Source organism: Rhipicephalus microplus, chromosome 2, assembly GCF_043290135.1.
Source record: "Rhipicephalus microplus isolate Deutch F79 chromosome 2, USDA_Rmic, whole genome shotgun sequence".
Classification (NCBI taxonomy): Eukaryota; Metazoa; Arthropoda; class Arachnida; order Ixodida; family Ixodidae; genus Rhipicephalus; species Rhipicephalus microplus.
In genome coordinates this window covers 141,729,027-141,742,617 of record NC_134701.1, presented here as the reverse complement: position 1 = coordinate 141,742,617, position 13,591 = coordinate 141,729,027, and the positions used below count along the sequence as shown (strand labels likewise).

The 13,591-nt window shown below is 47.4% G+C and overlaps 1 protein-coding gene across 3 annotated transcripts in view; it reads right to left on the bottom strand.

Annotated features, from left to right (window-relative positions):
* Window positions 1-13,591, bottom strand: part of exp (expansion) — a 315,831-nt gene that overhangs the window by 47,054 nt on the left and 255,186 nt on the right. For all 3 annotated transcript variants that reach the window (XM_037421926.2, XM_075886875.1, XM_037421925.2), the window contains exons 3-4: window positions 10,691-10,848; window positions 1,075-1,147 (exon numbers count right to left, since the gene is read on the bottom strand). In XM_037421926.2, coding sequence (XP_037277823.2) covers window positions 1,075-1,147; window positions 10,691-10,848 — 231 coding nt within the window. The remainder of the gene's footprint in view (window positions 1-1,074; window positions 1,148-10,690; window positions 10,849-13,591) is intronic.

The window sequence follows — 13,591 nt, the reverse complement described above, 5'->3', positions numbered from 1 at the left end:
CCATGGAAAGATGGCAGTAAACATTCATCCGCCAACTTCTTCTGTGAAGGACGCCACTTCCCCCTCTCTTCAGTGAAACTGACCGAAAGATCAATGCGTCAGCAAGTGCAACGACTATTCGGCGACCATGTGTTATTGGCTGAGGCCATGGTGGGTGTCATGTGCGTGATTGGTGTTTTAATCAAGGAGAAGCCCGACAGGGCTCAAACGACGCTGCAAAGTGCAGGAACTCACTCTAAATCATGGTTTAACGGTTCATCGACCATGCTCGTAATTTGCGGATCTCTAATCTACTATGTTGTACTCAGTATCAGTATTTGTTTTTCATTTCCTTAACTAGTCAGCATCGCTTCCTCCACCCGGAGTTGTTCCACGCTACCACAGGAGTCCGGGTCAGACGTAACCCTGACGTTTCGGCAACCCACGTCAGCGGGGACGCGTCGGGTAGACCCGGGCCCGCAACAGCGGACATCTAGCCAGGCCCGGAAGGTCGATTTCGTATGTGAAACAGCGACACTGGTGACATAGCGTTGACATTTCGCGAGTCACGCTACAAGCATTACAGTAAGGCAGGTACATGGAGGTTCGTCTCACATCCTTGTTCTGCGGGATTTCACCAACGTTCCGAAATAAATGCTGTTTCAAAATTATTTTCACAAAAACAGCTGCACAGAAGCTACGTCGTACTGCTGCAGCACTCTGGAGCGTGTTACGTTACATAGTCACACCCTAATAAATTGCAGAAAAATTCGCATAAGCATATATGGTGTGAGTTCTGAAGCAATCGTAGGGGTTACGACCGTTTCATTCGAGCTACGAAAAATACGGCTACATCAACAATACATAGAGTGAGATGCACCGTGAAGAAGGCCGGACACATGGACGAAGACACAGGACCAGCACCCGTGACGCGTATTTTTCACTGTGTCCAGTGTTCACGCTGCGTCTCCACCAGCTAGCCCAGTCAGCCATGTTACACCAGCGCATATCGACAACGCCTGTAGGTGCGCCACTACTTGACCACAGATTACAAAGCGTAAAAGTTCAGGATGAAAAAATAGGTCACAAACTTACGTGGCCAATTTGTTTCTTTAGTTCCTCGGTCCTAGGGTCCCGCATAGGGTTGTCGAAACCGCAGAGGCCGATCCTGTAGGAACAAACAAGGTATTCACGTCAGAAACAAGGTACAGTAAATTATGGGTACTTTTATTTAACTATTCATATAAAACAAGCAGATCACTATGCCAGCGCCAACCACATTCCACATGATGATGTGGAACCTAGTTAATTGTGTGTTTAGGACAAGCGGTTAACGATTTAGAGCACTTGGTACTCTACTATGAGAGAGCATAAAGACGTCCCGTGGGCCTCACACTGGTTTAAGAGAATTTCATTTCCAGATATGTCTTGCATAGATTATGTGCACGCAGAAAGATGGACAATGATGATCATGCTTTTGTACAGTGAAAGCTGTTATATACAGCGAAAATAACTTATTTGCGTATGCAGTGATGTACAATGCAAAAATTGTACAACAATGTAGTTTACGATGTAGTTTACGAACGCCGAACATGAGAGTTCTTACATTTCAGCCGAATACGATTGCAGCCGTCAGCACCGGGAATTGAATGTACGACCTCGTGCTGGGCACCAGAACCACTAATTAACACTTCTTGTTGCGTAGATTAAGAGCAGCTGTTGCCTCAACCATTGCATGGCACCATCTAGCCATTCTATGGCCGCAAAATCCATAGAAAGACTGTATAGTGCCGTTGCCAGAGGAACATCAAGAACTATTGAAAAAGCCCTAGTGCACTAGGGCTTTTTGTTCGAAGTTAGGGATAATGTTTCAGCTCCACCAAGCGGACGATACCTTCCCTTTAAGGAGTGTAGAGTTGCCATTGTCGTCACCTGACAGCACATTGCATATTTGATTGGATAACTTTACGACGTTCAGGTTACTCCCAGCACTCTTGAAAACTCCCTCGGTTCGTTTTTATGCCCGTCTTGCCGCTATTTCCCGATATACAGTAGCCACATAGGTCCCGGTTGTGGTCCACATCTCTGCCTTTCTCTTACTGGATTTCCTGGCCCTCGGGTGCTGGATGACGTTATTACGCTGTGTACTCCACTAAATGAACGGTGGTAGTCTTGACACTAGCCTCTTACTGTTGGTGTCCAGATGTTGACGGTGAAGTCTTGAAACTATAGCGACTTCAATTCTTCCGTGGTGGCCCTTCCAGCATACTTTTGCAAAAATGGCTTGCCAAAGGTTCTGGCTTTCCTTTTTTTGTCCCAGACCCAGCATTTTCGCCAAGGTCTTCGCACTTCAGCTTTGTCAATGAGGGAACACACTGCCCTGACATTGCTCTCCGGCATCCACGACCAGCAATCACGTGTGTTGTGTAATCGCTCAGACGCCATTCGGCCAATCGCGTGCGGCCAGGGGATCACTCCTCGAGCGAATCCTGATTTCATCAAGCCCGTGGTAGCAATGACCCTTCCCGACAGAAGGATTACGAAGGAAGCGGCTGTTCATTGCACCCGGCTCCTGGCGAACGAGTGTTGATGACCGAGCCAGCTGGACCACATGCAACGTGGACGCCACAAGGGCAGTGGATGAGGAAACCACAGAGGGAGCCGACACTTAGTATTACGTCAATCGCGCAAGTTGCCCGAGAGAAGCGCGCGCGAGAATTTGCATGCCGCGAGCGCGCGCACTTCGACCTCGCCGACACCTGCAGGTGCGGGTACACACATGCGCGTGGAGCTGCTTGCGACGACCACACAGCATGAACCGCGTGGCAAACCGCGCCAGAGAACGACGTCGGAAGATGGCGGGCTTGCCGAGCCCGCGGCGCGTTCTGACGCGGCGTACATGATCTACTTAAGAAGTGAAGGCCGTGAAGGAAGGATCATGAAGGAAATCCCTGGGGGGTGAAGAGGTTGGCGGGGCCAAGATGGCGGCGACCAGGAACTGGCGGGGCGACGACACTGTCCGCCGACAGGGACGCAACAGAACGTGCCGAAAGCGACGGCAAAGATGGAGAGCGGAAGATGGTCACGGGGAATTATGCGCCGGCGACACGTGGAAGACGAGATGAAGCAACACCGTCCGCCGCAAACGGCGAGTGAAAGAGTCCCGAGCTGTGGCAGTGAACGCAGTACGGTGACCCGTCGGCCGCGTCGGATATTGGAAGGGATGCGTCGGTCATCGAAAGCAGCAAGTTGCAAAGCGAGCCGCGGTGTTTGAGCGCCGAGAAATGAAAGCATAAAATGAGACAGGAAAGCACGGATCTCTTCCTCGCAGAAGAGAGATGGAGGCGGTGGGTGAAAGGGAAAGTGACGATGCCGTAAGAGCGAACGGGCTCCCAGAACTCGTGGCGGCTCGTCGTGCGGCGGCGGAACCGAAAATAACGCCGGCCTTGCAGTAGGCGGCCGATGAAACAAGCAGCACACAGAAAAACCGGCGGGCCCGGCGAGGCTAGGGCGGGAGGGCACGCCTCGCGGTCGACAGCAGCTCCGGGAAAAAGTGAAAGTGACGGAGCTGGAATTGGCCCTTCCTGCCTCGATGGCTGGCTCACTCGCAGGCGCAGCACAAGCGTCGGAGGCGGCGGTCAAGCACCTTTGCATGTCCGCGCGAGACCATCCGCATTTGGTTGCCGGGGGTGCCCCCGTGGCGTTTATTAAATAATTCGCGCGTCGAGAAGCATGGCTAGGCGAAAAAAAAAAGGGCCATAAAAATGCGTGTACAAAAGCAGCGCTTATTTGCGGCTCGGTGTCTTCGATACGCGGTGCTGTACACAAGGCGTCGGTTCCCCCTTTTGACTCAGTGGGGAGGCCTTCGCAGTTCGTGTGGGGCCGGAGTGCTCCGTAGAGGCGGTGAGGAACCCATCGGGAGCCGAGGCTCTTCTTATTCGGCCCGGTGCGCTGCATGGGGGTGCTGAAATGAGCAATCAGCGCGGCCGGGGCACGCGAGTTCACCTCTGAAATCGCTTGTTGCACCGACAGCGACAGACGTAAGCGGAAGCGATTGGTAGCGCAAGAAACACAGACACAAGAGAAGACAAGAAAAGGTATACGAGCTCTCGCATGTCGCCTCTCTCTCGTATGCCACCTCTTGTCTTCTTTTTTGTGTGCAATGTTTCTCGCGTTACGAATTGTTTCTGGCGCATGAATAACAGGCTGAAATTCGCACAATTAGTAAAGTGAATTTCATTTTGACTCAGGCTTCCTTCGATGCAGTTGAGCGCGGCAAGCGAAACCATCTGGTGCTCAGACTTACGTTCCCGATATGACGAACCTGGCGGCCGTTTCCAAATGCGCTCTGCAAAATTGTGCAACATAGCGGAAGGTTTTATGAGAGCAACAAGTGACCGCGACCCGTTGGTAGCACGAAGCCATACAGATATTGATACGGATTTCTATTAAAAGAAAGCTTCTAACTGAAGAAAAGTGAGTCCTGGTTTCGGGATCAAACCCAGGACCAACGCTTCGTGGGGCGGCCACTCTACCGATTGAGCTAGTAGTAAACGAGGACCCGTAGTCGTAGACATGCGACACTTGTTTACATCGCAAGGACTTACTCCGAATCCCGGTTACTTCCTTTTCACTTCCCGTGCCTCACCCCAGCATTTTCAACAGAAATAACCAGGAGTGCGAGGGTGTATTAGTCAAGAAATCCAAGCGCTTGTACGCAGAATATTGCAGGTTAAGCTTTCCCTGATGACGAATTCGTACGAATTTCTTAGGAACTTCGTGCTAAGAATTGGTGATTATTGAAAGGATGGTGTGTTAACATTCAGATTCTGCATTACGTAGACTGGAAAGAACGCAGATGCGAGCCTGTTTTATGCATAGGGAGAAGTGCGAATAATGCGCAAATGCCTACTGAAAAAAAAAAAAAACAGCTTTCACTTGCCGTACACTTCGCAGTCGAGATATGAATGAGTGGGTAGTCCCTACAATAATCACCAAGATAGTTACTAAATCAGCTACCTGAGTGCCATTTGTGTAAGTTTGCTTTGCCGCATTAATACACCACGTACGGAGAAGAATACCATACATGTGCATGTGTGTTTTTATATGTGTCCGAGCGCGCGTGTGTGTTAGTCTGTGTGCGTGTGTTCATGTGTGCACACGTATGTGTGTGGAACGAAAAAAAAAGAGGACTGGAGGAGTGAAGGCGTTCTCACTCGTCTCCAGACATTCACTCACAATCACCCTTTGGAGGCTGAAGTTACAGGGAGGAAAGGCGCAGCCATGGCAATCGAGAGACGAGATAACGATGCGGCAGCCTGTAGGGGTGTCCCTTCTAATGCACCTCGTACTCCTACCGGTGCACAACCCGTACAAGTGACGGCGCCTATTGATTTCACAGGGCTGCGAGTAAGCTGGCGGTGGTGAAACCGAAGGACAGGAATGCCCGACGGGGGTTGTTCGCTTCACTTTCTCCGCCATCCGAGTAACACGCTTTGAAGGGTGTGCTCCGAAAGGTGAGGAAAATGAGAGGATCCATCGCAAGGACGGCCGACTCGATCGGAGGTCGTCAATTATTGTGGAGCACCGAGAGCGCGTCAAGGGTTGTCCGATGCGGTGGCGGCTGTCTTGCCCTACACCGAAGGCGGGGCCGCATCAAGTATACGATTTCACCGACAGTGCTAGGGTTGCTTTCGAGGAAACTTCAGCTGCCACTGCAACCGAGAAGAGCTTCGTCGATCCTAACAAGTTCTCTTGCGAGAGTTGGCTCGACTTATTTGCTTCATCATGGATACGACATGAAGAGCACAATGTCATCGTCATTGCTTACTGTCCCTGAGCGGTAAACGCCGGAGTCCTCGCCCACATTTAGTGAATACGGGTCCCTACGGATATTCGAATGATCTGAGCCCTTTGGCCACCACGTACCTTGCTTATTTCGTAGCTCTACGTTGAAAAAAAAAATGCCAAGCGCTTCTGTGAATTGTCATGAAGCGTCGAGCGGTACGCCATACACCAATATATCCGACTTTTTTTGTGGGTTTGGAAAGACGCTGCTGTATTATCTGAAGGGAGGTGTTTCTCGTATACTGTTGAGAAAGAGAGAGTAAAACAAAGAAAAAAGTATGGAAGACAACTGATTTCGCCAGATTTGCTACCGTACGTGGTGGAAGTACACTGTGGAAACGGTAGAAGATAATAGACAAAATAAAAAGGAAATATAGAACAACTAATGCACTCGAACGCGTGGCAGCTTCACCGAGAGTACCGAGAAGGTCTTGAACCACGGACTATTTCAGTGTCTGACTCGTCTGCAGTTATCTTAGAAGAACGAGACGACAATCCGTGACGTTAATGAAGACTTACAAGGACTGGCTCCAAGATATTCGGAACTTGCAGCGTCCCTAGAGCTGATGGGGGTTGTCATTTTGTTTAGAAGTGTGCGTACCGTGATTATCAAGACGTCAACGCAGCGATCACATGTCGCAGACACCACGATTGAAATCTTGTGCCACCTCTCTGTGAGTGCACTGACCTTCTGTGGGAATGGTAATTCTGAAAACACAGAAGTGTACTTTCAGCCTTGCCCCTGTGACATGGTAAGCTGGAAGGTAGTGTTATACTTTCAGATGCCTACTTTTTGCAAAGCGCACTAAGCCATTCAAGAATTAAAAGTGTGACGTTATCAATGGTTACTGCCGAGGACAACAGATAGCCACACCGCACGACCGACAGTTTCAGCGTTTCACGGGGCGTATATAAATTAGCAAGGATAGATTAGTACGATGCTCGCGTGTTGGCAACAGCTGTTGCAAGAGCCGCCACTCTACGGGAACATGAATCTCGCACGAGGTCATAAACCTATACTTCTGCGGGACGATGGGTGCAGCATGCGAAGTGGCTGGCCTACTTCTAAGACGCATTTGGTTGACGCGTCCATGGTACGACAACAACTGATAAAATCGATATACCCATGAGGAAGAACCAGCGCAATCTGTGGCCAAAGCAATGGCCGTCCCTAAAGAGCGAGTGGATTCCAGCACCATCTGTAGCTTTAGAGTAGGGGAGTTGGCTTGGCCGGCGCTGGGTGGTTGTTTTCGGCGTACGCGTCGCTTGACCTTTCGGCTTTCATCACGAGTAGCGCTTTTATAATGCGTTGCGAGGCAACGCGTGTCTGGCGTTTCCATTGGAGATTTGTCGTCCGATAAGAATGTGGTCAACAGCGCTAAATGCTCCAGGCCTCAGCATCCAATAATTTACGCCTTTGTTCGCAAACGTGCACGAAGGTTTATGTAGCTGTATCCAGCTGAGCGCCCTCAATGCTACAACGACTAGACGCCGCGCTCGCCGGTACGGCATGTTCGCATGGACGTTCCAGAAATGGTGTTCATCAAAAACTTGCTCATTACATACACCCTTCCCGTATAAGTATTAGTGGCTGTATAAACAGCAACATCGTTACTCATCATGTAGAGTCAGAAATCGCTGCTGCCCCGCCACAAAGGACACAGGCCTTTCTGTACGAGGTGATGCTCCCAGAGGATCCATACGAGGTCTGTCCCAGATAGGTGTGATCGACCCCTACGTGCGGCCATTGAGAATTCGCCAGCCATCGTATCTATATGCAAAGACGATCGGGGATAGCCCGGTGCACCCGCTACGCGTGTTCGGCGAAAGAAGAGTGCCCTTCTTTATCCACACGTGTGGGCCAGGGGAGCACATGGCAACTTTGTGGCGCTTTCGTTCCAGCCGGCTCAGGACGTTCGATGGTAATTTAGCACGATCGTGAGTGAGCCTAAGAAAGATCACCAGGACGGCGTGCTGCTCAACCTTGCGTGAACTTTAAGAACCAGCTGGGAAAGCTGCACAGGTTAGTCCTCTGAGCAAGGACGTTGCGTCTCCTGAACAATGAGAATAGCAGGAAGAAAAAAAAATAGAAAGTAAGAAAAAATTATAGAAACAAAACAACCCAGTTGCGATTTGCCAGCCTCCAGCAAGGGAAATAAATAAAGCTTGACTGTAGTCGCTGGTTAGCCTGCAAGTACTTAGAGTAGGCGTGTCATGCAGAGTGTACTGCTAGTTAAAGCAATTGGATTTATTTTTCGCTTCTGGTCATGCAGTATAGTCTGTTTTGTGAATAAAACCTGCAATACCAGCGTTTTAAATTCGAAGTATTTCTTTGCGTACTGCAAGCACTTTTGGCACCTATCTATCTATCTATCTATCTATCTATCTATCTATCTATCTATCTATCTATCTATCTATCTATCTGTCTATCTATCTATCTATCTATCTATCTATCTATCTATCTATCTATCTATCTATCTATCTATCTATCTATCTATCTATCTATCTATCTATCTATCTATCTATCTATCTATCTATCTATCTATCTATCTATCTATCTATCTATCTATCTATCTATCTATCTATCTATCTATCTATCTATCTATCTATCTATCTATCTATCTATCTATCTATCTATCTATCTATCTATCTATCTATCTATCTATCTATCTATCTATCTATCTATCTATCTATAAATCTATCTATCTATCTATCTATCTATCTATCTATCTATCTATCTATCTATCTATCTATCTATCTATCTATCTATCTATCTATCTATCTATCTATCTATCTATCTATCTATAAATCTATCTATCTATGTCGTTTTTTTTTTTTTTCAAAATCGTTGTCATGTATTCCCGCTGCTACATTTAATTTTTTGTTACTGTGTGTTTTTGCCAACCGCTTTGTATTTTCCCTTCTTTTCCTTTACGTTTTGCCGTTTTGCCGTTTTTTTTTTTAACAAAATCGTTGTAATGTATTACCGCTACTACATTTAATTCTTTGTTACTGTGTGTTTTTGCCAATCGCTTTGTATTTTCCCTTCTTTTCCTTTACGTTTTGCCGTTTGCTGTATTATTTTGTATTGCCACTCCCCTCTGTAATGCCTTCGGGCCCTGAGGGTACCATAAATAAATAAATAAATAAATATCTATCTATCTATCTATCCGCTTACGTCTGTGTACTCTCCTGATCACCCCCTTGACTTGGCGTGAACTAAAATTCGTATGGGAGGGTAAAATTATTTGACGAATATGACGCGCTGGTCAAGACATGAATAATGTCACAACCCCGTTGCGTACATCGCCAAACGCTTTCCGCCAGACAGTGGTACATACCCACGGGTGGGTATGTGCCACTGGGCGAGTATGTGCCACAGACGATTCACGCTTAGTATCTATCCAGGAACGGCGAGAATACACATGGATAGTTTTAAAGCATGAATGATAATAAAAAGCTAACATCGGCAGCTTTGACCTGTCGAATGCGAAGAATAATTGTTAGGGTCCCAGCAGGAACCGAACTCAAGCATTCTGCGTGGCAGTCAAGCATTCTACCGCAGAGCTACGCGAGGTCTCGGAAGTACTTTTCAAATATATATATTTGACACTCCTACTTCTAAATTCACATATAAACCCAAAAAAGTGGATGGAGGGAAGGCCGCGGTGATAGCTCTGTGCAATAAAGAAAGAAAAAGCGGTGATAGCTCAGTGGTTAGAGCATCGAACGCGTTATTCGAAGGTCGTAGGTTAGATTCCTGCTCACGGCTGGTTATTTTTTCACCCACTTTTTTTCTTCTTATTTTACATTCCATTGGTTCTAATAACTTCCCCTATACATTCCTAGGCATTACTGTCTGTTAGATCTCATTAATATTTTGTCAAAGCACGGAAAAACGAGCGCTTAGGTATACACCTCTTTCCCTTATCTCTCTCTCTCTCTCTCTCTCTCTCTCTCTCTCTATATATATATATATATATATATATATATATATATATATATATATATATATATATATATATGCGCTAATGTTCGCAAAACGTCAACCGTGGTTACAGTGATGACTGTCCAACTTAATTAACATTAGTTATGTACTCCTATGATACAGCCGTCACGTCGATTTAACATCCATTCCAGTTACGTGCCATCCGCTCAAGTTGATATTATGCAGCAGTGTCCACGGCTACCATACTCGCGAGCATCAGCACTTCGTATGAGCTTATCGCTTCTGGGTGTTGTATACTCATGTTCTTGTTGACATCGTTGTGCTAGTGCAAACAACTAGTTATATAAACACCTCCGACTGTTCAGCATATGTCGGTGCGTGCAACATTTGTACATATATTTAGCGTAACTTAAAAACGTGTCGCTCAATAAAAAAATTTAAACACGTTCACCTTCCCTCCCCATAATGTCGATTGCCAAGGTATGATCTGCCAAATTTTATTCAGTAATTCTTCTCACCGTCAATACATTTTTTTACGGATCGATAAGTGTTTGCCATGTATAATATACATGAAGAATGTTTAGCGATTATGCACGCATTCATGCTTGCAGTGTGTCTTCATCTAAATGGCATATAGGTAGTAGAGCAGCGCAGAAACGACACTGCAGAAGTCTCGGTCTGTCCTTTGCGTCAGTTAGGTTATTGATAGCTTATTGGTGGCGTACCATGGCAAAGCAGCAGCACGGAAACGAGCTGTGTTCTTAAGCTATGTTTGGTACTAGTGCTGCAGCTTCCCTTGCCCGAATAGTCTTACCCTATATACTATCGACCTTACGAACGCTCTTAATCCTACTATCGATAGCGGTTGTAACTAAAGGGTTTGAGGAAGGATAAGAACTGTCACTGTACACGTACCTGTACCCATCGAATCCTTCGTTGGAACCGTTGATGGTGAGAACGGACGCGCGGGCGTACGCCTTTGCGACGCGTCGGTTGCGCTCCATGCAGATGATCTTGGCCCATATTTCGTCGTCGATTTGGCCCCATTTGTTCAGCACCTCCTGAATGTGGTCCTGCAGAAAGAGACAAAAAGAAAGTGTTAGTCACGTCGTTCGCGGCAAATCAGTGCATTATACTAATTCGATTTCGAATTCGAAAGGCCACAAAAGATTTATAAAACGCACATGACTTACGAAAAAGAAATGATCGCAAAAAGATAAAAGCGAAAGTATATGCATTAGAATTGCGTGGTTACATCAGCCATTGTGGCATAGGAAGCATTGCATTCCTATACAGTAGTAAACGTACCGTAAGCTGACCAACGTCACAAAATACTGTACCACACGGAAACAGAGGCCATATTATTACAAACATATAACGCAGGATTGTTCGTAATAAGAATTTCAGCCAATCTCAATGCTAGAAAAATCACCAGTAAAGCCGCCTGTTCAATGAACGCATTACACAAGTTTACGAAATGTAAGCTCTGTAAACTCGACGGCAGAACAATAGACGATGAGGCTTGACCTTGATTTCCGTTCTACTGTAAGCAGACTAACGTCAACCTTTATTGGAACTTAAGCTACGTTCGATCCACTTGCTTCGTACCTGACGTCACCACACCAACAGGACAAGGGTATCATTATTGTCAGGGATGAACCAGGAAGGTGAGCAATACAAGCTAGACATGTTTTTGAACACGCACGAAGAATCAGAATTCGAAGTGCCATGTGCGACTTCTACAACAGTTCATTTTACACGCCACTTTTTTTTCGTATACATATATACAGCCGTTGGAAAGCATTCGTGAAGACCTCTGGCGAACTCTACTTAGCTGTTCATTGGTAATAGCGTTTCTTTAAGGGAATCAGGCAGACATGTCCTCCATCACGATTTCACGATGTATGCGCAGTTACAAACAATTCTAGCCTACGAACTTTTCGTGAGCATGGAACCATATTTTATTAACCCACTTCAAGCTATTACAGAAGTCTCATGGTGCTAATTGGAGCATAGCGCGCGTGAACACCGTAATTACATGCACTTACCCACTTGTACGGCGTAAGAGCCACCAACAAGGCGTTGCGAGAATAGGCGCGTCACGAACTGATTTGACCCACCGTTGCTCCGATAACCTCCGAGGCTAGTGACAGTGGGTATGCACGCCAGCTACAACCATTACGAAGGGACGGCCTGGAAAAGGCAGCTAGTTGGTCACAGCGAAGGTCGAAGCATATGACGCACTCGACTGTACGTGTAGCTCTTCAGAAGGTTACGACGCACGAGATTGACCTGCAGTCCCGATGCAACTTCAACTGTGCAACAGGTGCGCTAGTGGGGATTTTCGGGGTGGGTGGCAGAAAGAGGGGGGGGGGGGGAGGGGACGTGATCTAGTGCATCGTTAACTGTCCAGTCGGCGCTGACAGAAGGGGTCTGATGCTCTCGAAGTAAGTTCAACAGGAGCTTGTGTTTTGACCTGAGAGCGTCTGGCTGACCAATTGCCCATAAACTGCACAGGTCATCGCGCGGAGCCAGTGCGCAATCATGCCTGTTCTACAAAAAAAAAAAAACCACACTGCTCCAAGAGACGAGTTGACAGCCCACCTCCTCGCTGTCATTCTCGCTGCAGAAGCCTTTATGTAACCCATGTAACGTTCGAAGACTTGGCGAAGAGGAGCGGCCTCTCGAAGGGAGCAACAGGGTGTGTTCAACAGCCATGCAGCACCGCATCGAATTAGCCAAACTAGCACGTGTGAGAACAGTTGTTTCGCCGGTATCTGAGCAGTATCTCTCGCAAGCGCCCATGGCGGCGCGAATGCCTAGTTCATGTTACTTTCCTTCAAGCGTCTGACCTCTGGCGAAACGGTACCTGCGAAACGCCAGCGTCGCTTACGGCTTCATCTTTCGAACCTGTATGGTATACGCGGTTTATGATGCAGGTCGCAGATGCCGCGTGCTCGGTGAAGTGTGCCGAATATATGCTAAAGCTGGTGACTATCGTGAGCAGCGCCCAAGTGATGTACCGTTACGCTGCGGCGCCCGGCCAAACCTTCCCTGCCCTGTATACAGTTCTCCGCTTGACCCTACGACCATAAACTCCTGGCAAATTGACGGTTGCCGCGGCAGATGCCTGCCGCGTACGATTCCAAAGTTTATAGGGCCAAAGATATCCGTGTCTGGCTATAGCTTTTTTTTTGCGCTACGTCACCTGTTTTTTTTCTTGGTACCTTCATGTTGAATAAATATCGTTGTCCGCTAGAGTTGACGAGTTCTGCCCGAGAAATTGTTCCTTCCGAAGCATGCGTTGCAAGCGACGCCCGCCGCAGCGACTTCTATGTTCCGGCGTCAGACCAGTCGCAGTGATACGACGTGTTGTTATACCTATTTCGTGAGGCTGCGGTGCGCGGAAAACGGTATATAGTCTGCAGCACGGGCAGCCTGTTACGCCAGTGTGATGATTTGACAGGGTTTGTCACGTCTAGCTGGCTATCGACCAAAAATTAATCGACAACTTATTCATTTGAGTGCAGTCTAACGAAGACAATGGTGCTGCCACAACGGCTGACGAACAACTTTGAACTGCAACTGCATGCAGCAGCCAGCATTATTTATTGTTGTCGACATTAGGTATACTGTGGCTGCAGCTGAGGAAGACCTCGATACTCTACTGAAGTGGGTAGATGAGGAGCGGAAAAACATTGTTCGGCGAAGACGCACAACTGCTTCATATTCTTTCAAACAGTGGGTTCGAGTTAACATTCATTTAGAATCATGTTCCCGTCCTGCTTCCTGGCCCAAGTATGTAGGAGTACTACA